The 27,887-nt window shown below is 38.9% G+C and overlaps 1 protein-coding gene across 4 annotated transcripts in view; it reads left to right on the top strand.

Moving 5' to 3' along the window:
- The window catches only part of Slc38a4 (solute carrier family 38, member 4), a 65,519-nt gene that overhangs the window by 16,956 nt on the left and 20,676 nt on the right, over positions 1-27,887 (top strand). For 3 of the 4 annotated variants that reach the window (XM_005406600.2, XM_013505723.1, XM_005406601.2), the window contains 4 exons: positions 19,920-20,144; positions 24,211-24,301; positions 24,855-24,970; positions 27,812-27,885. In XM_005406600.2, the coding sequence (XP_005406657.1) occupies positions 20,026-20,144; positions 24,211-24,301; positions 24,855-24,970; positions 27,812-27,885 (400 nt within the window). In that variant the 5' untranslated portion in view covers positions 19,920-20,025. Of the gene's footprint in view, positions 1-11,534; positions 11,642-19,919; positions 20,145-24,210; positions 24,302-24,854; positions 24,971-27,811; positions 27,886-27,887 lie in introns of those variants that run through there. The other variant, XM_005406599.2, reaches the window with a different exon arrangement.

The following is a 27,887-nucleotide window of genomic DNA, read 5'->3' as shown; positions in this document are numbered from 1 at the left end:
ATATATATATATACAAAATTGTTGTGTGTATCAACTCAATTGCAAAGCTCCACGACTTTTGAAAGTCACCTGGGCAGTAAGAATAAAACCCAGACACAACGTTAAGAAATAGAAAGGAAGCCTAAAGACACGGCCGTTCTGATAAGTATTGTTCTGTGAACATAACAGACGTTTAATGAATACTCACAGCCTGAATGACTAACTGAATACAGGAAGGAAAAATAAAAAGAGAAAACCCTACTCATTCCACTATTCATCTTTGACTTCTGGAGACTGTTTTGATGAGTAGAGTGAAATCAAAATATTTAGAAATGGGATTTTATGAAAACATTGAATTTTGTATCGACCATATTTCTTGTGAACAACCACTGCCATTTCTTTGACCACTATTAAAGTATAGTTACCACTTTTATACATTGCTGAGTTTTTTATTGAAACAGCAGGAAAAGGAGCTTTATAGGAAGTAAAAAATTTGATCGATTTGAAATGCAGTTATAGTTCTAGCATATTGTATGATTATGAAATTTCATTTTTTATTAAAATAGTGCTCAGCACATAGTAGGTCTGCTGTGTGAATTTTATTTTCTACTCTTTATGGTCTTGTTGCCACCCTAGGAATTAGATACCATTTTATAAGTGAGGAAATAAAGGCTCAGAGAGTTTCCTGACTCGCTGATACAGAGCTAGTAATTGATGGAGTCAGACTCTGAACCTGTATCTTCAGCCAAATCCAAATCTAGGGCTGAGCGTCGGCATCAGAAGAGAAGGTTGTTGTCTTTGTGACTTTTCTCTCATTGCTGAGATAAAATACCTGACAACCAAAGTTTATGGGCAAAGGTTTATTTAGCTCACAGTTTGTAGAGGCTTCAGTCCATAAATCAGCCAGCTCCAAGGCAGGATGGTGTGGCAGACAGGCATCTCAGAGGAGAAACAGTTCATGGTGGGCAGAAGGTAGCAAAGCAAGTAATCAAGGGACAGTACAAGCCTCTTTCTGTCCTTGTATTGTATCCTGACCACTGGGATTAGGACGGTGCCGAATGAGTCAGTGTCCTGATTTAGTGATCAATCACCTTTAATCCTACTACTCCTAATCCTAGCATTGCACCGTGAATCAATCACACACTCTAGATTCAGCCACCTTTAAAAAAGCTGCACCTATGCCTGCATGCGGCTTTGGGGTAGACATCTAAACACAAGCCGTAACAAATGTGTTCAATCATTCTGCTTCTCGGAGTGTCACAAGCCGCCCGTATAGCTGAGAAGGGGTAAGTGCAGTATTTCCAAGACAAAAGCGGCGAAGCCCTCACAGCTCAGGCTCCCGCAGAAAAAGCTCATGGTAAGATTCTGAGAACTTCAAAGGAAATGTCACCAGCTTTTGAAAGACAGAAAGATATAAGTTAAACTATTTGCCTCAGTATGACTTTTTTCTGCACATAAAAAAATCAGATCATCCATCCTAAAAACGTATGTATTAGTCACAGTTGTTATCACACACATATAGATGCTTACAAGGTAAGATTTTTTTTTTTTCCGGTACCAGGAATCGAACTCAGGACCTTGCACTTGCCAGGCAAGCGCTGTGCCGCTGAGCTAAATCCCCTGCCCCTCAAGGTAAGATATTGATCTTACTAGATAAAATTTTTATATAATTTACTTAAACATCAGTCTTTTCTTAGGTGACTTTTCAAATAATTAGGAAAAATTTAAATATGTTGAACTTTAGATTCTTAAAAAAACTTAAAATATCTAAAAAGGAATATAGTCATAATTTCTATACTTATATATTCACTTCCTGTAAGACTTGCTCATTTTTAATAAGTGGTATCTTATAATTACTTTATGATGGCACAAACATTATGCCCAGTCAATGAAATCCAGACTTTAGTTTTTGAATTTTGATTTTTTTCTCAGCTAGCCGTACAATATACCCCCGCGAAGTCAAAGTTCAGAGTGCACAGCCTCAGTCTTCCATGGATTTTTTCTTAGAGTTTAACAAATGATTGTTCAGGGAAACACCCACAATTTCATGGAAATGAGAAATACATGCAACAAGTAGCCAATCCGAGAGCGTTGTTTAGTTCTCCCTGCTACTCATTGGCTGTTGCCCTGTAATCCGTCTCTGTCAGATACACCAGCATTCCTGCATCCTAACGGGTTGCTGTACTGCGTGTAGTTATCTCTAGTGTTCTTGGTTTTGTTCTTCTTAAAGCCCTAACCCCTAAATTGCATTAAAATACCCTGCACCCTCTAAGGTTTTATTAAATTAAAGGAGGAGACAGTATCTTTAGGGTTTAAACTGTAAAAATAGGCACTTACAGGCATTTTTCTGATCGTATCTGAAATTCAGGGCTTTTCACAGTTCTTGGGCGATTTAGCAGTGTAACCCCTGCGAATTTTGGGGGGCCCACTATGTGGTCCCATCCTCCCACACAACACCCACCTGTAGGTTAAAGTAAGTGCTCTGAGCATGTTCAAGGTAGGTAAGGCTAAGCTATGTTTGGTAGGTTCAGTGTATTGAATTCATATTCATCTTACTGTGGGTTTATCAGGACACAATTATCATAAGTAGAGGAGCATCTGTTACTTATGAACCTAAGCTTTTCTGTTTCTACCAAACTGATAGTACAATAACCCTGGTGGTCAGACACAGAAGAGAGGCCCAGGCCTACACCACAGGCTTTCCAAGGATGTCCAGCAGGGAAGAATTAACTCATGCTTTCAAGTGTGCTTGCTATTTACCGTAACCTTTATCATCACAATTTCTCACAAAGCCTATTGCTTTGAAATATCTGAAATCTTGAGCTTCATATGGCAGTGGTACGCTTGGTTTTGTTTTTGAAATTCATTTCAGCTGAATAAAGAAAGAACATGGTAACCAATGACCCTGTGAGCCTTCTGGGGGCCTCTCCGTTCACCTTTCAGGAACACCTAGCAACCAAGAAATCTCCTGCTGCCTGGCATTGCTGTTGTCCTCTCTGCCTGCTGACTGCTGTGCGCTCCTTTTCTTGTGCCAACTGCTACTTACTCTTTCAGCACATTGAAAGCCTGGTCTCTCTTCCCCAAAGCCCTCCCCATTCATTCCATACCAAATTAGGCACCGTAATTCTCCTGCCCTACAGATCTTACGGGCATTTCATGGACTGTGTTATATTATCATGACCTATTTGAGCCGTGGTTCACTTGAGAGACAAGGTCTTGAGTGTGCCACTGGGGTGTTTACCATCTCTTTTGCTTTAGCTCCTGTCGTAAAGTTGGGTGCACATAGGTGTTCAGTATTATTTACTGGATGAGTAAGGCAGAGTGATCCCTTATTATGCCACAATGGAAATTGATTGTCTGGTAGCATTATGAAAAATATTGATTTCCATTTTTCTGAACAATATTTGGAGACCTGAAAACAATCCATCCTTTCAGAAAAAAAGATTTGAAACATGTAATTTTATCTAAGTTCCAAATATTTCATGAGTGAGCATTCCTAATCAAAGATTTTTGTTTGGAACTTGATTGGAGATTTCGTTAGTGGCTGATAGCTGGGATTAACAGGTGTCAAAAAATCTGAGAGGAATTCTGTTTCTGCTACCGTTATTTCCAGTTATCTTTTTTGTCTTTCTGAAAACAAAAATAGTCTATAATTTTTAAAAATTAGCCAGAAAATACAGATGAGAAAAAAATAGCTTACATTTCTACATTCTGAAAATAACTACTGTTAGTATTTTGATATATGTTATTTCAGGTACTTTCCCTTGCATATTTTTACATATGTTCTATGTACATTTTAAAACAACATAGGAATCGTATTATTATTATTAGACTCTGACTATTGCCTTCTGCAGCCCATGGCTTTCCTTTACCTTTCTTATTCTTTGTGCACGTGATTTGTAATTCTTGCTTAATATTCCAGGAAGGCGCTGTCTCTAGAGGATCTAGCGGGTCCTGGCATAGTAGGGGCCCTCACTTCGCCCTTCCACAGTTGGCTTTGTGCATACAGGAAGACGGCATTTTAACACAGGGCAGGACCCATCAGGATAATCATGAGAACGCCTCTTATCACAAACGCTTGAAAAAATTCTAAGGAAAAGCTGTGGATGCACAGATTGGCTCAGTGAAAACCTTTAATAAAGGCTTTCATTCAACATTTATACAGTACCTTCTATGAACCAGACATGGTCTAATATTAATTAATCAGTGTAAATAAACAAAACAGATCGTTTGTAACTGATCTAAATGGGCTGTCTAGACATACTTTGAATTCTTTCCCAAGCCTAAATATATCATGTGCCCGAATGTCTCCCATCTGCTTTGTCCCACCGAACTGAGTCAAGACATTTTTTTTTTCTCAATCAGCCTTCCTATATTTAAAGAAAGACTAGTATTACCAATTTTATACCCAGCCCTCCAGGAATTATAATTCCTAATTAAGGCAACCAATAAGCACAAAAAGCTGAGTTCATGTTACCCTGACCGGGCACTGCCAACTCCTGTAGCCAAAAACAATCACACTGGTCAGCTCGCGTCCCAGCAGAGGGCTCTGATTGCACTGTGACCCTCCCCTGATGCTCCAGAGAGCCCAGCAACAGAAATGAGTTCCCTGTGATTGCTTAATCTTCCAGGAAGGAGCTATCTCTAAAGGATCTGATGGGTCCCTGCCCGGAGCATGGGCATGCTCTTTACCCTTTCACAATTGGCTCTCCTTAGCCACCTGTCCTCTCCTCTGACAAGAAGACATGGAGCTCACCAAAGCCCTTCCAAGCCCACCAAAAAGTGGATTAGGAAAAATATCAACAATACTATTCTTTATCTCTGCTCAGACCCATTTGAAGAATTCTTTCTGGTGGGTATGTGTTTCTTACTTCAACATTCTGGATAGAATACTAAAAAGCTCAGCCCAAGCAGATGTCTAGCCCGCAGAGCTATGAATTCTTTCACAGCAGAGCTTGTGTTATCACAGTTTAGGGCGGGCCTCTCCTCTCAAAAGTCCTGCTGCGTGCTCCCAGTCTAGCCACTGGATAACAGCGTATTGGCTCACAGCTTGAGGGACTGTCGAGAGTCCAAATTCAGGCCAAGTGGCACCAGGTTTGCAAGGTTCAATCAATAATGAAATTACAAAAGCAAAATTGTTCCGGTAGGAAAGTTTTTTAAAGGAAAAGGAGGAGTGAGACTAGAAAGACAGAAGAGGAATGAATATACAGTGACTCACTAAGAGTGTCATTTTTAAAACCACCAATTGCCACTTATTAGAAAGGTAGTTACACAACCCCGCCTGTATTAGTATTGCATGCAGTATGGAGAACTGAACTTGCAAAGGAACTTTAAATTTTTAGGAAGAGTTGCTATAATTATGAGTAATTTATGCAGGGCTTAGCTATGCTGCTTTCTCTTTTTGGTTCACTCTTTACAGCAAGCTTTTAAGACCTCTAACTCAGCATTTAGAATCTCAATACATTCGTTAGATTGTCATCACCCATCCATTTTGTAGATGTTGCTATCCTTCACAATAGATCTGTTTAAATAGAAGCCTCAAATGAACTTGTGATACTTTTCCCCCCATCATTTTAATGTAGGATCAAGAAATGAAATGGACCAGAAAGATCTGTTTCAAAGAGTAAGTAAAGGCAGAGGCAGAATATCATTAGCATCCTGGGCCGTTGCCTTCTCCTCCTCTTCCTCCTCCTCTTCCTCCTCCTCCTCCTCCTTCTTTTGGTCAGTTGATGTGAACTGCAATTCTCTATTTAAGTCTGTGGCAAAGTCAATAAATTTGTCAAGTTGCACTGAACGTGTTTGCTTATTTTGCAACACAGTTATTGGCTATTCAAGCATTTCCAACATGTTCCTTTGTATAACTGGAGAGGGGGCTTAGGTTGACTTAAAGAGAGTGTCGGCATCCGTTTCCTCAGAAGTCAGGGTCACTGCACTCCACTGGGACAGACAGGCTTTTATGATCTCTCTGGGTACCAGAGAAACTCTTCGGGCCCTAATATTTGGAAGGTTTGCACATTTAGAATTTGAAGGTATCATCAAATATTGCTATTCAGAGTCATCTTAGTGTACATGTGTTCAGAGTTTATTTTAAAAGCACAAAGTTGGTGGTATGTGTTTGTAATCTCATTACTCTGGGAGGCTGAAGCAGGTGGATCAGAAGTTCAAACTCAGCCTGGGCAATATAGTGACTTAGCAAGAGCCTGTCTCAAAATTCGAAAGAGGACAAAACAAAACAAACAAACAAACAGATGTCTGGGGATGTGGCTCATTGCAAAGACCCTGGGTTCGATCCCCAGTTTACAGAAGAAAAAAGAAAAGATAGAGATGAAAATATCATAGATTCATTCCTGTCTTCTGCTTAAACAGGTATTTTATGGTAAAGAAAGGTAATATAGTTTATGAAACATGGGTGAGTACAACTTAGATAAAGCACCAAAATTCTAAATGTTAAATGAAAACATTTAAAGTTCATGAAAATTTAGGAATCTTATTTTAAATTTTTTTTTAAAATTTGAAATATATTTGTTACCTCAAGAAAAAATATAAGTGACCTAAGTTTCCACGGATATCTGAGTGGTTCTGCTAACAGGGACTCAGAAAATTATTAAACTTGACTTCTCTGTCTTGAGTTTGATATGTGGCTCTTTTGAGGGGGGTAATTTTTAATTTTATCTTCTTTTATTAATTATTTTTTATCCTATAAGTTGAAGTTGAATAATTGCAGGATAATGAAAAAAGATTCTCATAGTACCCCTAGGCTTTCACCACCCTGTAGGTGGTAATACAGCACACAAGTGTATAAATACTCACTTACCTTTGAGATAACATAGAACTCTGCTATTGGAATAATCTAGGAGTATTTCCCTAAAAATTCTCTACAGATTTCTTTATTTTTCTTTTCTACAAAAATCAATATAGAAGTCTCATTCAACCCAGCTATTCTCCTTCTGGGTGTCTTCCCAGAAGAAATGAAAGCATCATACCACAGCCATATAGGTGCACCCATGTTTATAGTAGTACAATTTGTAATAGCTAAATCTTGGAAACAACGTAAATGCCCATCAATCAAGGAGTGGATAAAAAAGATGTGGTCTTTTTATATAATGGAGTACTATTCAGCTATAAAAAAGATAAACTCTGGCTTTTATAGGTAAATGGAGGGAACCAGAGTCTATACTCATGAGTGAAATAAATCAGACTCACATGTGTAATCACCCTATTGTGTCCCTAATGTGAGAAACTGAAAGAGTAAATAATATTCAGAAGGTACAATAGGTATAGTGAAAGGAAAAGAAACTGCTCAAAAGGAAAGAACAACTGGGGTGGGGGAAAAGAGAAAAGAAGGAAAGGGAAAAAAGATATGTATATATACACAAGACAGCTAAGATAATTGTACTACTAATTTCTATTAGTTCATTGCAAGGGACAGTTAGTGCTTTTACTGTTTGATCAGTTTTGCGTGCCTGTACCTGGTAATTGGAGCAACTACTCTGAAGATAACAATATGCAACATAATAACCATTGTTAATTTCCTATCATCTTGTTTTGAAATCCTGTGTCATTTTTATTGTTTTTTCTCTCTTTAAAAGAAAAAAGAACAAAAGCGATAAAATGAAAAATGTGAAGTGACAAAGCTGTAATATAAAAAAGTCATAAGCTTTTTTTTTTTTAAATACTCTAAGCCTAGAAACCAAAAGCCACAGGGTAAATCCTGTGTTTAAAAAAGTAATCAAAATGCTATTTAGGCAAAACCTAATTGCAGTTGTGCCAGTGTCTTCCATGTTTTTGGAAAAACTTGGTAGGTCAAATACATATTTACCTCTAATGCTATAAAAATAATTGGATTAATGTTAAATGCTGTCCATATTTGGAAGCATAAATATTGGTTGTAAGATATGAACATAGATGAGATCTTGGAACATGATGTCCTAGGGGGAAAAAATCTAACAACCTTACTTATTTGAAATTGTGTAAGTTTGCCAACTGAATCTTCATGTGTGTATATTTACTTTATCAGATTTATATTTTACTCTACTAGCTATTGAGTTTATGAATCTAAGGGCAAAAAGTGATTTTAAAAAAGAGAAAAAGGCACTGTAAATACATTATAGTAGAAAAGAGTTTAAAAGAAATAGAAGCAAGAAATATGGTAGATAAAGTCAAAGGAAAATGAAGCAAGTACCAAAAAAAGGCAGTACAAATTTATTAAAAATTCATTATCTTCTTAGTCACTATTTCCACATAGTAGTGACTATAACCAGATGCTCTTTCTAAATATTATTTTGTCCAGCAACTAAAATTAGGAATGTGATTACAGTCAAAGAGGAAAACAAGAACTTATCTTTCCCAGTACCATTGCAGAGTGCCATGCTGGTCTGACTAAAGCTTTTTTTTTTAATGTTTACAAATTTTAACTGGATACAGCTGCAGCTTTCTCTTTGCGGACATCCTTGAAGGTAGACATTTTAAACAGGTTGATCAGTAATTTTAAATGTGGGTGATAAAATTCTAATTGAGTGCACGTACTCTAAATCACTTTCTTTTGAGTCAACAGTTTTGTGCTTTCAATAGATAGCATTGTATCATGGCGTGCATTTTAATACCCTTTCTACATACTATTTGAGGACAAGAGCCAGAGACTGATGGGACGGAGCTGAAATGGATGAGTTACCACTATACAGTCTCTCCTCCTTTGTGTGAAGAAAACAAGTGTTTTATGACAAGTTTTTGTTTCTATAGAAATGACCACATAAAGTTCATAGCATATACGGTGAGTTCGTGAACAAGATGCAAAGAAATCGCAACACAAAGAAAAGAATCAAATTCCTGTTGTCGTCAGTGTAAATCCTCTGCCTTTCCTTCTACCGTCATTCTCAGACAGTCAGAGGTCACCACCCCAAACCACCAGTCAGCCTCCGCACAGCCCTCTTGTCTGTAGCAACACCTGTACCCCACCGTCTCCTCTGACCCCTCCGCTGATGGCTTTGTCTTCTTGGAAGCTTTCAAAGGATCCGCATCTCGGACACTGAGGCCCTGTGTCTTCATGCCTTTCCAGTCTGTTTTTTCCATTGCATGCCTCTGTTTCGCTTCAGAAAGTTTCTACTGCAGCCAGCGTGATTTTCTCTCTTGTCAGAATATGCTTTTAGTGCATCTGCATTTTCCATCCAGGATGCCTTTCCTTTCCTCTCTGCCTGCTGGACTCTCACGTGGACTCCCAGGGCCCTGCTCAAGGCCCATAAACTCCCTCATACTGTCTTGGCTGGCCTCAGCCTCCAGGGATTCCTCATCTGCCGGAGTCCTGGAACACACTGTGCGCTTGTGCTGGCATTCATTATGTTATAGCCTGCAAGCCAAGTTTCTCTCCAAGCAGACACATTCTACCCGAGTCCTCACCCCTGCACGCACAGACCAGCTCTTGCACACCTTTTCGTGGTGGCACCGACTGGAACTTTTTACGATCAGTTAAGGTGTTTGTTATCGCATCGCCCAGACTTGCTTTGTTATTCCCTAGCTGAACACTTCTCATTTTATTCATTTTTTGAAGGCTGTACATACTTTGTCTATTACTTCTTTCTACAGTTGTACTTGAGCCAAATCTGAGCCTGACTGAATATACTACATTGAAAAATCAAAAGAACAGGAATCTATAACTCAATAAATGTAACGTTACACTATGATATGATTTTTTTTTTAGGTATTCAGGACTTAAATTGTCACATTTAAGTCTCTGTTTTCCTTATGAAAGGAAAGTTATTCTGAGTAAGACTGGACCATACATTTCTTTGCTAGTTTTGGCCATGTCTAAACATTTCCAGTGATCTGGGGGCAAAAAACATCTAACAACAAACAAGTACTTTAATTATTTGAATTCATTTAACTTTTACCAAATCAGACTTCATATGTGTACATTTGGTTTTAAAGTCGATGTTAGAAAAATTTTGTGATAAGAGTTGTGCTATGCAAAATAGGTTCAAAGGAAACATAAGGCCCTCCCAGAAGTCTCATGTATGTGCATTTAATTTTAACCTAAGATGCTAATTTGTTACAATTACTTATTATGCTTAGAGGTCAGAATTACAAGGAAGCCAATTCTTAAAGTTTTAAGCAAAGTAGAACATTTATTTATATATGTTCAAACTAGAATGTATTATTTATTTACACATTTTTCTCTATACTATTTAATATGAAAGCATTGTAATATAAAATTTCACATATTGGAGCACATTCATTCTTGCTCAGTGGACCCTCTGTCACATGGAATTTTACAAGAACAGAAGCATTTAATTTTCTAACAATCATTGCAGGTCTTTGCTTGATCTCACGCTCATCTCTAAGTTGCAAATAGAATGAAATCTTAAATTGGAATGGTCACACTTAAATGCTGGAAACAGTACCTTGAAAAGGAATCTGCTTTAGATGTCCCTGAAATTAAAAGTAGTCCATTTGTTGCTACCGTTTCCCCTGTAGACCATACTAATGTTCACCTGAGGAAAGACAAACCTGCAAACCCTAAAACATGGAGAACACGCTAAAAGCAAAGTAAAAGTAAATGTACCATCCTAAAGCTCACCCACCAAAGGGGCACATTTGAGAAGGAAAAGAGGAATGGACTACCAGACACTTCGTTTAATGCTTAATGTATTGCATCAACTTAAAAATTTCTTAATTGAAGAAGAATGTTCATTTTTTTAGTGGAAATGAGAATTGACACAACCGGTATAATCTAGCAGTGCTTCTGATTGGTTATCAGATTCTTCCTGTCACCAGTGCTTCACGGGCAAGGAAACCTTAATTCTAGGTTGACTTCATTCCGATTGGCTTCTGTATTCGTATTCTCACTTTCAGAATAATGTCTCGTTGATAAATTTTCATAGCAGAATAAACTACTTGCCAAGACATTCTTAACTCTGCCTTTGCCATGTGGGGAGCTAAGTCAGCTTTCTGCAAGGGGAAAATACATGACCGTGTAGAAACTCTTTACAAAACACCCATGGGCCACGCATGCTCTGTGGGAGTGGCCACAGTGGCTGACAGTGGCCTCTGATTTCCAGCTGCCCATCACCTTCGATCGATCGGCACCTTTTGGAAATGTCTGTCATTCTGTAAAAACTCCTTCCGACAATTCAAAAGTAAACAACTTCCATATCATCACCAGTGCTTTCCATGTATTGCAATTATACCACTTAAACAATCTGGCCCCATATCTATTAATACTTTGACTTGCTTCCAAGTAACTACTGTTCTACTTCGACTTAAATTCACAAGCGTTCTGAAAAAGTTAAGCTTTGTAGAGCCACTCGTCAACCAACCTACAGAATCTTCATGAGGAAGAGCACCAAGGTCAAACTTTCAGGGAGTATTTTGTGGTCTCGCAGCCAGAATTCTAAAAGCAAATAGAAACTGCTGTAACCGATGTTTAACCCCAGTGTACAACAGTAAACTGAGTTAGCGTCTCCCTTTTTTTTTAAAAGCTGACGCAAGTTGGACAGAGGGAGGTGTTGGGGCAAGGTGACAGTGTTGATTGGCTTGTCGCACTCACTCCCACTGGCCTTTAAATCACTCTCTGCATCTCCAAAATTTCAAAAAAAGTCAGCTCTGTGACAGGGATCTGCCATTCCGAGCAAGTCAGGAAAGACTGCACAGGCCTGGATAAATAATTAAGGTACAGCTGCTTTTACCTAAATGTTTCCAGCGTTACAATAGTGTTTGCATTCTCCTTTTTATTGTGCTGATTGTTTATTCATTAAAAATTAAAATGTTTGAAAATACTACTTAGGTAAAATTTTTGTCTCATTTTGGAAAAGATTACCTCAACGTGATGCCAAACATTGAAGTTATTTATCCAGATCCTGATTGGAGTTTTCTTTTGCTGATAATTGGTGGTTTGAGCATAAAATTAGGAGAGTGGGTAATGGAAAATGCAAAAACAGCAGCTAACAAGTGTTCGTGTCGTCTTCTGAGTCACCAAGTGTAATGAAGAATCGACATGGTTTGTCTTACGACAAAATGTAAAATTGTAAAAGTATAGTCGTAGTGTTACATCATTAAAGATGTTTCTGTGTCTTGAAAATAAAATAAAAAGTCCACAAAAATTTAATCAAGGAAAAAATATCACCTGCATGCAGCAGATGCGAATGGCTGCGGGTTTGCGTTGCATTCTTACTAAGGAAAGAGAATTATGTCTGATCTTTTCTTCTGAATTTGACCATTTTAAAGGAGTATTTTTAGAGCAAAGTTATTAGAAGAAATTGAAGAATTCAATGGAATGCAAACATAGCTTCAGGAAGTTGGAATCAATTATCTAGAATAGAGCTGTTCTTTTCAAATTTATTAATCAGACAGAAGAAGAATTCCCAATAGATTTAAGTATCCTTTTATTTTGAACATATCATAGAGTACATGGTGATGAACTATTAAAAGCCTACATTATAACAAAGTTAAAAGTTTCATAATCAATGGGAAAAAATTTGAACTGAACATTGGACTACAAAGAAATTCTATTTTGACAAAATAAAGAAATTAAGGTGTGTTCTCTGAAAAAGATTGCCCTTTATTTTGTAGTTCAAGATCCTCCAGTTCCAAAATAGATATAATTACTTATTATTTTTATTATTATTATTTTGGTACCAGGAATCGAACTCAGGACCTTGCACTTGCCCGGCAGGCTTGTGCCACTGAGCTACATTCCTAGCCCCCCATACATATTTAGATAATACCTTGGGACTTTTCTTGATGGTATTTATATTTACACTTCCAAGAAGTGCATCAGCAACGTTAAAGTTCTGAAAAACGTAGTTTTAAATTCTACAGAGTTTTCTTTGATCATGTTATATAATATATGGTTATTGCAGTGATTTTTTTAAATATATGAGTTACTGTAAGGAAAATAACAATAATTTATTTTCAAGAGAAGAAACAAATACCTCTGCGGTGGCCCTATATCTGTAATATAGAATGTAGACAATTTAGAATTTGCTGCACCCACAATGTATGTCAGGTTATTGGGTCACGTGTGTTAAAATGCACAGCATAAAGGGTTCACTATGATAATATCATGTGTGCTACATATCTCTGTGCATATGAAAACATGTGAACTAAAATTTAATTGGAATTTTATGTTTAAGATGACAGGAGAATCTATGTCTTCTCAGAACAAAGTGAAACAGGCTGTAAGGGAAAGAGCATATCCAAATTTATGAGCAGTCCTTTATATTTTATCAAGTAGCTGCTTTAATTCCTATATTAGCGTTAGCAAAAGGAAAAGACCTTAGAGGGTTATTTATTGGGACTTTTCTACTTCTTCCCACATGTTATTTCTAAAATACAAAGCAGTGGAATTGCTAAACTGTTTGCAACAATAGGAAGCGGCCAGTAAATACTGTTGTCTTGTTGTTGTCAGATTCTTTCCTGAGAGGTGCTCAAGCGAATGTCTCTGTGGGGGCTCATCTCTGCAATAATTCACCGCGTAGACTAACACATTTACTATCAGGGTTTGATGAGAATGGAATCATTGGGGAAACGAAGAGGACTGAAGGCAAAGGACACAGTAAATTTGTTTTATTGTCAGAGCTGTATTCATTTACCTGAGACATTTAAATCGGCTCCTTGGGTATAAGATAACTGGGCTTTTGAACTTGCGTGGCCGGGTACTATTTGCTGACTCAATCAAAGGAGAGATGCCTTGTGAGGCTGTTTGCTCCTCGGACCCGGATTTCAGGGTACACTGGGCTGACACAGAAGACCAGGCCAGCTGTGATGGTGGGAAGTCTGCTCTGACAATATTAGGTCCCTTTCCACTCGCGTTTATCAGGTAAAATAAATGTTCGCGGTACCACGGAAGGTCACAACTTCTTGACTCAAGGACAGATTTGTTAACCAGATTTGATGTCTTTGAAGTTGAACCAGATGCATAAAATTTGAGAAATGTGCTGTTTTGAGAATCTTGCATTCTGAGCTTCTTACCTAATCATCCAAAAAACAAGATATCACAATAGTTAACAGCTAGGATTTCTACATAAGGAATCAGCTGCTTGGAATAGTTGCACATTCCTCAGTAAGTATTATGAAACTAGAAATCTTCTAAGGTGATAGTAGTCCAAATACTTTTAAGGTTTGTTTGTATCTCCATGAAAGAGCGAATTGAATCAACAATGCTATTGGCGACTGCACTGGAATATCCCATAAAACCTCTTCATGTCACAAAGAAACTGAACTTCAGTGGGGAGAAAAGTGGAACTATAAAAAATTCTGTCAAACCAAATCTGATGTTTCTCTTAGAAGTGTTTTAAACATTCTTTGGGCAACATGACCATTCTTTTTGCTCATAATCAGAGAGGAATATTTAAATTGAATTTGAAATACGAACTTCTAAAACTGTAACGGCAATGCATACCTGTATCTAGAGTGGAGACCACTTAAAGTTGCTTTGGTCTTAGAAGAATGTAGCGGCAGGCACTGTGCTAGATGCTCTGGGTATGCACGGTCTACAAATCCAGCACTGTTTTCTCCTAAATAAAGTCTCCTGCCTAGTGGGAGAGAGAGTGTGTCATTTGTCAGATAATCAGACAAATAAAAATGTAAGTACAAAATGTGACAAGCACTTGGAGGGAAAGGAAGGTATGCTACAAAACAGGTGATCAGGGATTTCATGCAGACGTCAGAATCAGGGAAGGGCTGTCTGACCATGAGGGCTTTAAAAACTTTTGCAGGTTATCTCAGTTATCATGGGGAGATCTCTGGGTTAGGAATGTGGACAAAGGCATTCCACATAGAGGGAATAGCATGTTCCACGTTCCTGAAGTGGCAGTGGGGACTCAGGGAGCAAGGACAGCTACCATGGGGCCAGACGTCTGGGTCAAGGCCTGCAGCCTTGCAGCGTAATAGGACTTTTGATTTTACACTAAGAACCATGAGAAAATCACTCCAAGGCTGTCAGCAGTTTAGTAATTTGAAATGACAGCGGTCAGGGAGACAGACATTACTGAATTCTAAGTAAGTGTTGAAAGAAAATAGGCCGGGCCTGAGTAGGGGGAGAGGACAGGACAGGGAACGAGAGAGGGCAAGGCTGATGGCCGGATTCCTCCAAGGAGCTGTTGGGTGCAGGAGGTGCCGCGTAGGAGACAAGGCTGTGCGGAGAGTCCTGCCTGTGGAAACTGTATTTTCAATCTCAGAGTTTGCCAGTATCATTCTTTCTTCCCCTACTCGTGCAGTGAATCATGGATTAGTTCAGTAAGTGCTTATCCAGAGAAAAAGCAGAGACGTTAATGTACTGTCACAGCTTGTGTCAGAGCCGGTCTGCAGTCCCAGGATGAGATCCCCGGGTGCAAGGATTCTGTCCTCCTCATTTTTTGTGACTTTTGTAATTCCTGGCTCATGTTTCATTCGCAATATTTATTGAATGAATAAAATAGTACCACCTCTAAAATACTTCCATAGTGGCTCATACTCACGTAAGTAACCAGCGATTACATCTTAGCAATTAGGATGCAGTTTCAGTGGTGCAAGTTGTGTGCTTTCTCCTTCAGGCAACTGATTTTGGCTGTTTCATTTCTCGTAAGGTTCTAGTGCTTTGGAAATTGTGTTTTTGGCCACTATGCCCTCAAAGTAGATTAGTAATGGAATAGTCACAGCTGAAGATATGAACCGGGAAAATGTGTTTCAACTTTTTTGAGATCTGCTTTAGGCAGTGCCAAAATTAGGATGAGTGGCTGAGATCTCAAAGTGCGACTTCCCAGGAATTACCACTTCAGAAGGGAATGGCATGAATGCTTTTTATGAGGTAAAAACAGCATAAAAGCGGGTCTTTATTTCAGTATTTGTGAAGGGGAACCCGCCTTGTTTACGATGTTTGTGAGGGTTTTGAGGACTATAAAGCCCTCTTTTAGAAGTGTCCAAGGTAAACTAAGAATATGACATACTGAGTATGCCTGTTACAGATAAAGACATCAAAACCGTTCTGATGACGGGAGAAGGAAAAAAGCGTCAGATGTATTGATGGCCAACACGTGGCAGGCACAATTTTGTCTGAGCCCTGACAGTACTACTTTTGTGGTGAATGATATTTACCCTCCTTTGGTAGCAGATGGAAAATCAGAAGTTAGGTCATCTGGCCAGGATTTGCATCTTGTTGTTTGTCCTCCAAGCCAGAGTTTCTACTCTTTATCCAGGCTTTGGTTCTTGGTAGTACGTACACCAATGCAGAAGGGGCCAGCCACTTCACCTGTGCTGCCATAACAGCAAACAATTAGTAGAAATCAGAAACATGATGGAGAATAATCATTTATTGGTTAGTTAGGGTAAAAAGTAAAATGGAAGATAAATTTGCTATTTTGGATGTAACATGGAGGAATTATCCCTGAATATGGGTCAAGAAGATACAGAGATTAAAAAAATAAAGATACTCCTGAATTTGTGATGGAGTTACACTCTGGTAGACTCATTTTTAAAAATATCATTAAGTTGAAGATTCATTTAATACCCCTCATCTGCTGTGCTAGCCAGCTTTCCCTTACTGTGACAAAACACCTGAGAGAGTCAATTTGGAGGAAAGGTTAATTTTTCTCACACTTTCAGAGGTTTCAGACCACAGTGACTTGGCCCTGGTGCTTTGGACCTGTGATAGCATTGTACATGATGGCAGTAGCACAGGGCCTTTTCACCTCATGCTGGCCATGGAGCAAAAGGAAAGATAAGAGTGTCTAGAGTCCCAATATCCCTTTCAAGTGTGTCTGACCCCAGGAACTTAACTTCCTTCCAGTAGGGTTCACCGCCTCTCACCGGCACCCTGGACAAAGGATCAGGTCTTCAACCCAGTGGTCTTTGGGTGATAATTCAAGATGTAAACCGTAACATCTACGAAACAACGTAACTTATAAATGCAGTACCCTGGGGAGTAGTGTTGCTTACCCTCATGACTGTGTGGGTGACTGTGAACTACGGTTCACTACCATTGCATGGTATCTTAAGAGAGTACCTGTCACTAGTTTTGGAAAAGATTAAAATTCAAATGTATATCAATTTTGCATCATTATACACTCAAAATGACTGTAAGTTGAACCATAAGTGAGGGACTATACATAACAAGAAAAGTTTAACAAATAGATCAAGAGGTCTAATAGCTGACTAATAAGAGTTTTAGAATAAGTTATCAAAGAGAAATAACTTTTAAAAACAATAAACATTTTTCTGATCTGAAGAAAAACAGAGGCTTCTGATTGCATAAACCCTCCCTATGTTGAATAAGGTGAATTTTTAAAGCTACTTACATCCAGTTGAATTATGACGAATTTTAAGACAAGAAATAAAATCCTAAAACCCTTCAGAAAATAATATGTCATCTACAAGAAATGAGAACCAGACTCATCAGAACAAGCTAGAAGTTAAGAGAGAAGAATTTTCTCAACATCCTAAAGGGGAGTGATTCTGAATCTAGAATTCAAACAGTCGATGACATTCACAGGCAGAATAAAGACATTTCTACATGAAACAACTTGAAAATCCCGCTAATAAACACAGACACGTGAAAGGGTGAGTCCACGTGGTATTTCTGCACAATGCAAAATGAATTGGAGAAGAAAGACGCAGGTACATTCAAGAAACACTGGCAGCTGAACAAGATCCAGAGATTGGAGGAGGAAACCATTCAGGAAGAAAAAGAGCATGCAAACTTTGCTTTTAAATTTTTGGTAATACCGGATTATATTCATTTATTACCTAGTCAAACACACCACTTGGTTCTTCGGAGGAAGCGATTTACATACTGGTAATGCCAGTGCTGGTAACAGGTTATCTGTATTTAGAAGCAATCAGTAGACAAATGATGACAGATTTAACTGTTTTACATGACAGGATGAAATGTTCTGATTCTCCACCTATAAACATAATTCATTAAAATAATTAGGAGTGGGGAAGGTAGGCTAGAAAGATACATGATGATTCTCTCATCTTTCATAGCTCCCAGCCTAGAGTGGATAAATAGGGCAGAGAGGGTTTAGTGAATTTTTTAAATTGAAAATGACTAACTTTAAATGAAGAATTAAAAGTGAAACTGTGGTTAGTAGTTGCTACTGGAAACAGACACGGGAAACGTGAGAGATGAGGAAAACTTTGTAAACATAGAAGTTTTTATTTTTTCCTTTTAACTGCATATATGTCTTTTACTTTCCGGTAGCTTTTAAGTTTCTCTTGACTTTTGTGTTACATTTAATAGACTTTAGAGTACATACTGTTAATGAATAGATTCATTTTATTCCTCTGCGTGAAATCCATATTTTTTTTCCAATTCTGAGAACTGTCTTTTTTTCAGTTCTGGGAAATTCTTCGCCATTATCGTTTTTTATTTTCTCTCTACCCTCATAAGCCTGTCATGTTAAAATGGCCATTGGACTATGTTTGTGCTTCGTATCCTTTTCCCCGTATCTGTTTATGTCTTCACATCTTCTTTACCTTTGTGCTATAACTTGACTGATTTCCATAAGCACTTTAGTTTCATAACTCTTCCATTAGCTGATTTTTCTTTGTTTCAACAACTATTTTTTAAGTATTACTCTTTCAGCTCTTTTTTGTTTTGTTTTGTTTTGTTTTCCCGGTCCCTGGAATTGAACTCACGACCTCATGCTTGCCAGGCAGGCAAGCATCAGTCTCTTGCGCTGCCCCAGTCTCTATTGATATCTATTGATTGTGCCACTGAGCTAAATCCCCAGCTCCCTCTTTCAGCTCTTTTACAAAATAAACTTTCTTCTTTTACAGTGTACTTATTCTAGGGATGCTATTTTATTACTTTTTGCTACACTAATTTGAAAGTCCTTTTTGAATCGCTTCATTACTTGTGACTATCATTTTCTTCCTACTAACATCCATACTGGTGAATTCCTAGTGTGTTTTGTAATTTGGGGTTGTGAGCTCATCCCAAGAGTGAACTGGATTCCACCAAGGCATTGCCATGGCATTGTGCACTACGGACATTCTCATGTAGTCGTTCTGTTTGTCAGGGGAGTTTGTGAGTTCTGGAGTAATTTTTTTATGATAGTTTCTCTGCTTAGGATTTTCTTATCAAATGGGTACTGCGTATTTCAGAACCACTCCTTTCGAGAGTGATCATGTTTCTCACAATATTTTTGCTCAGCAGTAATTGAATGATTATAAAACTAAAAATTGCAGAAGAAAGTAGGTCAACAACTTATGGTAGATTCATGACATTTTTTAAAAGAAACGTGGAGCTAGTCCACATCTTTTCACTGTATAGTTGAGGTAAGTGAGGTCTAACAAAGTTAGAAGATGTGTGCTGAGATTCAGTGAATTAAAGCAGAGCCTAAAAATTGGGTCTCTCTGTCATGCAAATACATTTCAATTTGATATCAGTAGAGACAGATGCAGATTCAGAGGTAGATCTCTGCTTCCTTTTATTATTAACTTTGGCTTCTGGATCTCAGAACTTAGCAAATGGCTTCCTAATCTTTGATTCTACCCTGGGTTGCATTTATCAAACATTTTGCTGGTTTTAATTCTTCTATGCACAATTAAATGAAGACAGTAATTTTCTTTTGAGGTATTGCTGCTAGAGATACTTCGCAGATCTTCTGTCAACAGTTTACATTTGTCTTCCTTCCTTTTAAGCTGTGCAGTCTGCTTACAAATACCAAAATCTTCATGATGACTTTCTTCCTCCCACAGCAACTAGCAAAGCACCTGCCGTGCCCATTATGCCTAAGCCCTTTATAAAATACCTACTGGGTTAGCAATGACTGTTAATTTTTCATCTTCTCTTCTATGTTTTATTTTTTATTTTGGGTAAAGGAAACATTCATGACATATTTACATAAAATTTTTAGGAGTTTTTTTCCTTTTTGCAATTTGCAGAGAGCGTACACAGAGTAGGTGATTATTATTTATTTACCCAATTTAAAGAAAATTATAATGATTTATTTGTGTTCTCTTTGCAGAACAGAACGTTCTGAACATCACCACAAAGTGGGAGAGCCTTCAGCCAAGGGCGCAGTATATTGTTTACACTGAAGGAGTGTGGACAGGAAAGCGCTGACGGCTCAAATGGACCCCATGGAACTGAGAAATGTCAACACCGAACCTGATGATGACACCAGCAGTGGAGGAAGTACTCAAGATAGCTACACGGGGATGGGAAACGCAGAGAAGGTGGCCATGAGCAGGTACGGGGTTAAAAATTACCAGGTTCCTCAGAAAAACGAGACAAGCTTATGGACATGGAAAACAAGGGTCTTGTTGGTTTTTAACAGATAAGTTCGAGATAACAGTGACATTGATGTTAGCACATCAATTCCCTGTCCTGAAGTACGGTCATAATGTCAGACTTTCGTGTGACTGCTCCAAAACTGAGAGGACAGTGCCACTGGGTCATTGCGGTGTAGCTACTCCGGTCATATCAGCTCGTCACTCCTCTTGCCTTTTGATTTACTCTTTCTCAGGTTCCTCCTCCTGCTCTTTCGATATTGCCACATCTCCAGGGTTCTATAGTGATTCTCTTCAGTGTACAAGCATCCTCTGAGCAAGCTAATTCCTAACTCTCCCGGCGTCACCATTGATCCGCCACGTCCTCTGCCTGTAAAATTTCCTCCCTGCTCACTCTCAGATCATTATATACAAACTTCCGGTACACATCTCCCCTGGACAACTCGGGTGTCTGAATTGCCTAATTTCTCAAGTCAAACTTGCGTTGTCTGACACTGAGTCCCTACCATTCTTTTCACACCCGCTCCTTTATCTAGTGTCTCCATCCCAGTAAAAAGGGTCGGTGTCACTCAGCAGCACAATTAAAATACCCATCCTTTCGCCCAACCCGCACAGCCAAGGGTTGCCTGTATCCCTTTGGCTCTACCTTGTTAATATTTCAAATCCACTTCTCCTTATCCATCCCACTGCCATCTTCTGTTAGATCTCTGTCCTCCCTCACTTGTCTGAGCCCTGGTTTGTCTACCTCTCGTACATTTGCTCTCTTCTCTCTAATCCTGCACTCTTGCAAGACTAATCTTTTATCCTTGCGAATTAAATCGTGTCCCATCCTTGAACAAAATCTTTCCCTGACTCCGCATTAGCTGTTATGTACATATTATACTAGGCACTGCTGTCATATAGGAACCTTCTGGCCCTGTCTCTCACGCTGCTCCTAGTTACACCCCCTTGCCTTCACTCTTATGCTCCGCCCACCAGGAGTCAGCCATTGTTTCCGGCTTTGTCTGTCTCAGTGCTTCTCCTCTTTTTAAGAATCAGCTCAATGTCAAGTCTCCTAGGAAGGCTTCTCCAGATGCCTCTACTTCCCCAGGTGGAAATGACCACCGCTCTTTTGTGCTCCCTCTGGCTACCCAGGAGGTAATTGCACAGGTCCCATGGGTCAATGACCTCTGCCTCCCACCACATATCACACCTCATATTTTCCTTGTGCATAGCACATGCACCATAGTTATATAAGTAATTTATTTTCCCACGAAACATTGTAAGTACAAGTTGTGCACAATTAGAGATGCTCAGAAAGGAATTTTTGACCAAAACTAGGCCCAAAGTACAGAATATTATCTTCCTTTTTATTTTAAAGAGAAAAAAATAACAAAATAACAACAACAAAGACGAAAACAATACAATACAAAGAATATTATCGTCAATAAAGGACTTCTCTTTCCATTCACATCTAGAAAGGGCCATGAGGAGGAAGCACTTTTTCTGTCAAGTAGTTCTGTGTGGTGAACCTGAAGGTTGGTGAGGACAGTGACATGTAACTCACAGCAGTTTCTCTACTGGGTGACTTTCAAGAAAAGAATGCGGTAGAACAAAGGGCGCTGACGTCTGCAGAGTAGTTGCTTGACTTTGGAAAACGTTTATCTTCTCTGAGCTTCGGTGTAAAATGTAAAATGGCAAAGCAACAGCTACTTTTCTGAGGAATAAATAAGCATGTGAAACACAGAAGATAGTCAGTAAATTCTTTCTCTTTCTTCCCCTTATCATCACCTTTAGTAAATTGACCCAAGTCCATGGGATCTTTTGATTTTGAAAGAAACGCATACAAATTTGAGCTCTGCAGAGGCTGGCTGAGCTGAGTGGGACACTGCCTCAGGAATAGTCCTAGAGCTATTCCATTTAGCCCTACAAAAGCTGCCACAGAAGAGCTTTATACAACCTGGACCACTCAGGATGATTTGCCTTTAAACTCCTGGCTGAGACACAAATCATCATTTTGCAATTTTATCATCACTTTTAAGAGATGGTTTTTATTTATGTTTGGTTTGGAATGAACCTAAAATGTAAATTTTTTGAGCAATTCAACATACTGTATTTATTTGGGATCATTTTAGTTATATTTTCAATACATTCTGGGTTTAGTATCAAAATATTTAACACACTGAGGGTATTTCTCATGTATTTTATACAATCTTGGCATGAATTAGGGCTGTAACTCTCTTATGCCAAAATAAGAGCATGCAAATGCCTCACAAAAAAGATAATCTGTTTACTTTCAAATTCTAAATTTTAAAAACCACTTGAGTGAAGTTTTAGTTTATTGAGTGCAGTGAAAAGTAGAATGTTGGCCCTTCCTGAGTGTAAATTCCTCTTCCAAGTTACGCGTCTGTGTTTATCATCCTTAGTCCCATTCTACCCAATCGTCTCAGTTTCCAGCCATGAACGTTAGGTACTAGTCCTCATGTAGCAAGTGCATCAACCACAGACTGCTAAAGAGAATCACAAAAAGTGTGTGCAGGGGGAGGGTGGAAGTGGAAGAAGTCAGTAAGGGAGGGCACTGAGTTTCCTCTGAGAAGCAGGGCAGAATGCTAGGAAACATGCTTGCACACGCAGAGCTGTCTACCCCGCAAGTTCTAGAAAAGCACATCAAACTCTGAGCTTCCACCTGCTCTTTCTATTTATGCCCCGTATTGCTGTCTGATCTCAAAAACTAACCCTGCTGTCCCTGTTCCTCTCCAGCTATTTTAGGACTAGCTCCTATTATGAAGATCACTTGGGCAGATTTTCTTTAATAGTTCTTTTCACTGTATTTCTCATGGCTATTTTATTCTAAAGGATGCTCTTTATGTTATCTTACTCTTTAATGCAAAAAATATCCTAAAAATCGTGATTAATCTAATTACAAAGCACTTTGAAGAAACATCCGTAGTTGAGCATTTTCTATAATAGCGTCAAAAAGGCTGTGTGGTATTTTGGTGGGCAAAGGTGCAGTGCTGTTGGTTGGCCTCATTTGTCAAGCCTTTTGGAAATGTGACTGCCCTGTAGTCCCCAACCTAGAAGCCCCTCGCCTGTAACTGCAGGAGCTGAACGACATGATAAGGGCGCGGCGTTAGGACCAGTGTGTCGTCTTCTAGCCTGTGCCCAAGAAGACAGTGATCACAGTGTTGTGTGGATAGTGACATTTGACAGTCCTGTCCTCCCCCAAGTCCTTCAACAACTCACTGGATTTCTTTAATAATTTTCTTAGTTTAATACAGTATCTAAGAGCCCATGTATATTTGCAGCGTAATTAACACACACACACACATCCTCACACACACATGCACTCGTACGCAAACCACACATCACACAGAGCTATGAGTGAACTATTTTCCTCTAAGGAATATGTGTATAAGCACACAGGGCCAAAAAAGAGGAGATACCAGTACAGGCCCCTCCCTGCAACTGTCTCACATGCGGAAGACCGTGGACTTGGAGTCCGGCAGGTGGGGGCTTATTCCTTCACTCTGCTAGCCATAGTTGCTGCATCTTTTGAGACAGAATGGGACTGTTCCTCTCATAGGGGTATTTTGGGCATGAAATGAGATGAGGCTCACATAGCCATGTAACAAATATTCGTTAAATTAATAAAAGTTGATGATGGCACGGTAGTAACCTAGAAAACTCAGAATCATGAGCCTGTACTCTTCTATACAAAATTAGTTCCAGTTTAATTTATTCCTTGCATTGTTTCTTTAGAGGAAAAGAAATGTGGCATAGACAATGTTTCAACTGAATATACTATTTCTTTCCTTTATAACATCCTCCCTCCTTCCCAAAGTTTATTTATAAATGGAGCTCAGTTTTTTGTCTGAAAGGAACACTAATGTGAAGAAGGAGGGGAAAAAAAAACATTTTAGGTGTTCTCTCTCTTACCTTGGTTTTTGCTCCCCTAACTGAGCTACTTAGGTCACCTGGAGCAAACAGAATTTAGAGCATTTATTTAGATGCTTTGATGCCTTATTTTCCTTTTCTGTGTGTGTTCAGTCAATTTGCTAATGAAGATGCTGAAAGCCAGAAGTTCTTGACAAATGGATTTTTTGGGAAAAAGAAACTGGCCGATTATGATGATGAACATGTAAGTGAATCTCTGATGTCGGGCAGCGGACAGGACCGCGGGTGTCTGCTCTACCTGGGTCTCTGTGAGAAAACAGCATGACTGAAATTTTCCAAGCCTCAATCAGCACATTCTCTGTTTATTCAGGCCCTTACTGGAATAAGGGCTTGTTTTTCCTGTTCGCCATATGGCTGCATAAATCATTTATGAAATTTATTTGGTTTTTTTTTTGAGAAATCACTCTAACCCAAAAGTAGTCTGCAGTCATACAGGTTTGACCTTGTTTGTGTGCCTCCACTTGCATTGTGTGTGTGTGTGTGTGTGTGTGTGTGTGTGTGTGTGTGTGTTTATGGTGACCTATGCTAAAACTAAGCACTGCATTCCATTGAAAAAATACATGCTTTTATTGAAGGTGAGTAATGACTTTTACTTGCTGTGATTTTTATCGTAGCCTTCACTTTTTGGAAGAGTTTTATATCCCTCTTCAAGAGAGATAATGTGAGAATAAGAATAACCCAAGAGAAGCTTGGTCTTTTGACAGGTGTTTGCTTATAATGTGTCCCTGTTTTTTAAGCACCCTGGCACCACTTCCTTTGGAATGTCTTCATTCAACCTGAGCAACGCCATCATGGGCAGTGGAATCTTGGGCTTATCCTACGCCATGGCCAACACTGGAATCATACTTTTTATGTAAGCAAACACACTTGTCTACGTTTGGAGGTGAAATGCATGTATATATAACCAGATGCTCCTTCAGTGACCAGTCTGGAGTGTGAACTCTGTGACCAGGAAGAGTTTGAGAATGTATTAGCAAATCTTCATTTCAGATGAAACAGCAAGCCGAGGAATAACCATCCCTAACCAAATGGCGGAAACTTTATGTGCAGCCGCCCAAAGCACTGGAGCGGCCCTGCTGGTCCACAGAAACGATCCACAAAGGGCCTCACTCTTTAACAGATTTTAAAATATTTCAGTATTTGGTCATCAAAAAGACCTTTCCTACATGCAAGTCTGATTTTCAAATACTCGGGGAAAACACCCCATCTCAAACCACACCTGAGTGCCCCTGCATGCCCTGGGCCCATCCCCTGCCCCCTGGGAACGAGATGCAGTGGGCACACTGGCCTTCTCTCCACCCCAGGAAGGTGCCAGATTCCCTCTTGCTGCTGGGCTTTGCACATGGTCTCGGAACCCTCTTTCTTTTCTTCTTTACCTCGTTAACTCTTCACAGTGCAGCTCCTTATGCTGCCTCTGCTGACTTCTGTGACTGAGGCAAATCTTTCATGCACTTGCCACAGTTTTCATATTCTGGTGCGTTTTTCTGATGCTTTGACTATCTCCTGTCCTAGAGTATAAGCTCCAGCAAATGTTGTCCATGTTTTACCACACGGGTCTACCCCTAAAGCCTTGCACTGTGTTTGGCACGGGATATATTCACTGAGTGACTGAAGCTTAATTCTAAACCTACATGTTTTCAATAAATTTGGTCAAAGGCTGCCTAAGAGTAGAAGCCTCGTGTAGCTGACACACAGATGGGTATCGTGTCCATCATTGCGGATGAGAACTGGGCGCGTGACTCACAGCCTAATACTGTCTGAGACACAGTTGGCAGCAGTGAATTCTTCACAAGAATAAAGCCAGATGCTAGGCAGCAACACGAGCATAGATTCTGGTTCTAAACACAATGCTAGACAGTTAAATAAATGCTTAAGAATGCAACATTGATGATAAATTATGCAATTTATGGTGTGAAATATGTACGATTAGATAATCACACAGCTCTATGTGGGCTGAAGATCCCAACTGTAAGTGTTTTCTCACATTAGTGCTTTGATTGAACTCTTGTATATATAATATTATTTAATTGAATGGCTTTTCTATCAACTTTACTTTTATAAGTCATGTTTGAAATAAACTAGCTTTTGATGGTCTGAATCTCAATTAGCTACAGATGTGTTCATATATTTGTATGTTTCTGCAATGTTTACTGCCTCTTAAACAAAAAGATAGCCTCCTCCTTATTAATTATACATATATTAGAATTAATCATGAAGTTAACATAGATCACTAATGAATAGAAATAGGAAACTCTTCCCCAATCCTGCAGCTATAGATCATTTTCATGGGGGGAGGATATCCCCCTTTTCAAATAAGAGCCTCATTTCGGGCCTATAAACATTTAGCAGATTAATTTGGCCAGAGCAATTAAGTCACCAAACACAATAGAGTGCATTTGGCATGTTAAAATACTGCAGAATTGATTTAGCTATTTCCCTTACTTCACAGCAAGTAACACAGTATTTGATGGTTTCTCTTTCAGTGTTTTCTGCCAAAGCAAGTACATGTTTAGAATCCAGGGAATGCAGGGTCGGGGATGTAGCTTAGTGGCACAGTGCCTGCCAGGCAAGCACAAGGCCCTGAGTTCGAGTCCTCAAAAAAGAGAAGAACACAGGGAATACTTACTGTTTTTCCAAGGAATAAAATTATGTAATCTGAGTTACATGTTTTTTAAAAACAGGTAAGTTTATAAGTCAGATAGAAAAATACATGAATACATAATTGATCAGAGAGTTCTGGCAGACATTTTCTAGAAAATAAAAGCACAAAATAGCTACAGTAGTTATAAAATATATAATTCATAGTCTAAATTTCCATCCACAGTATTGACTGCACAGTAGTGACATATCCAAAGGATTCGATCAGTTATGGGGAAGATGTGTAGTGTGTGCTCGTCACACAAAATAAAATTTTTTAAAAATTTCAAATAAACCTTGGTATTGTCCTTCCATTTATTTTATAGATGCTTCTATCTTATTTGCACTCTGATTCCTGGTTTTGCAATCTAATTTTGCTCTAATTCCTGGTCTTGCACTCTGCTTCTTGGTTCTGTGCTCTAATCCATGGTTTATGGAGAAATACTGATTAGTGTAGACATAAACCATACATACATATGTTCAGAGTCCTGACATCAGAAATTATTCTGTCTGAAAATAAAAAAAAGGATTTCCCTACTGCTTTTTTCTGCTTTCTCTACTGCACATGCAGCTGTCTGACCCTCTGTGGACAGAGTAACCTTCCCTTCTGGTGTAGAATTAGTAGAAGTGGAACTGATGCTACGTGTTTGGTTCTTGAAGATTCTAGCCTGAGGCTTGGTCAGGTTTTTGAATAGCCTTTGATTTTAAATGTTGATGAGCACGTGAGGTACGTAGATCACCCATAGGCTGAGTTAAGTAGCTGTAGTGTTTGATAATCTTGCCATACACTTAAAATCTAAGTTATAAACAGATTCTACAACCGTGTAACCCTAAAACAATGTTAGGAGCCCCAGGTAACAGGTTTAAACATGTGAAATATGGAATCAGAGGGCAGGTTTGACATTCTGGAAAGGGTTCCCCAGCTTTCCCCAAATCCACACATTTTTAAAAAGTTAGTGATTGAAGAGGCCGATGTGATTCTTTATTGTAACATCTAATACCATGATGTCTTATGTCTTATAGAAATTTTATTTTCTACTCTCTACTCCCTTTACAGAATCATGCTGCTTGCTGTGGCAATATTGTCACTGTATTCAGTTCACCTCTTACTAAAGACAGCCAAGGAAGGAGGT

This window comes from Chinchilla lanigera, unplaced genomic scaffold, assembly GCF_000276665.1.
Source record: "Chinchilla lanigera isolate Chin_1 unplaced genomic scaffold, ChiLan1.0 scaffold00099, whole genome shotgun sequence".
In the NCBI taxonomy this organism is placed as follows: Eukaryota; Metazoa; Chordata; class Mammalia; order Rodentia; family Chinchillidae; genus Chinchilla; species Chinchilla lanigera.
The sequence above is the reverse complement of the archived record's forward strand: the minus strand, read 5'-3'. Positions and strand labels throughout refer to the sequence as shown.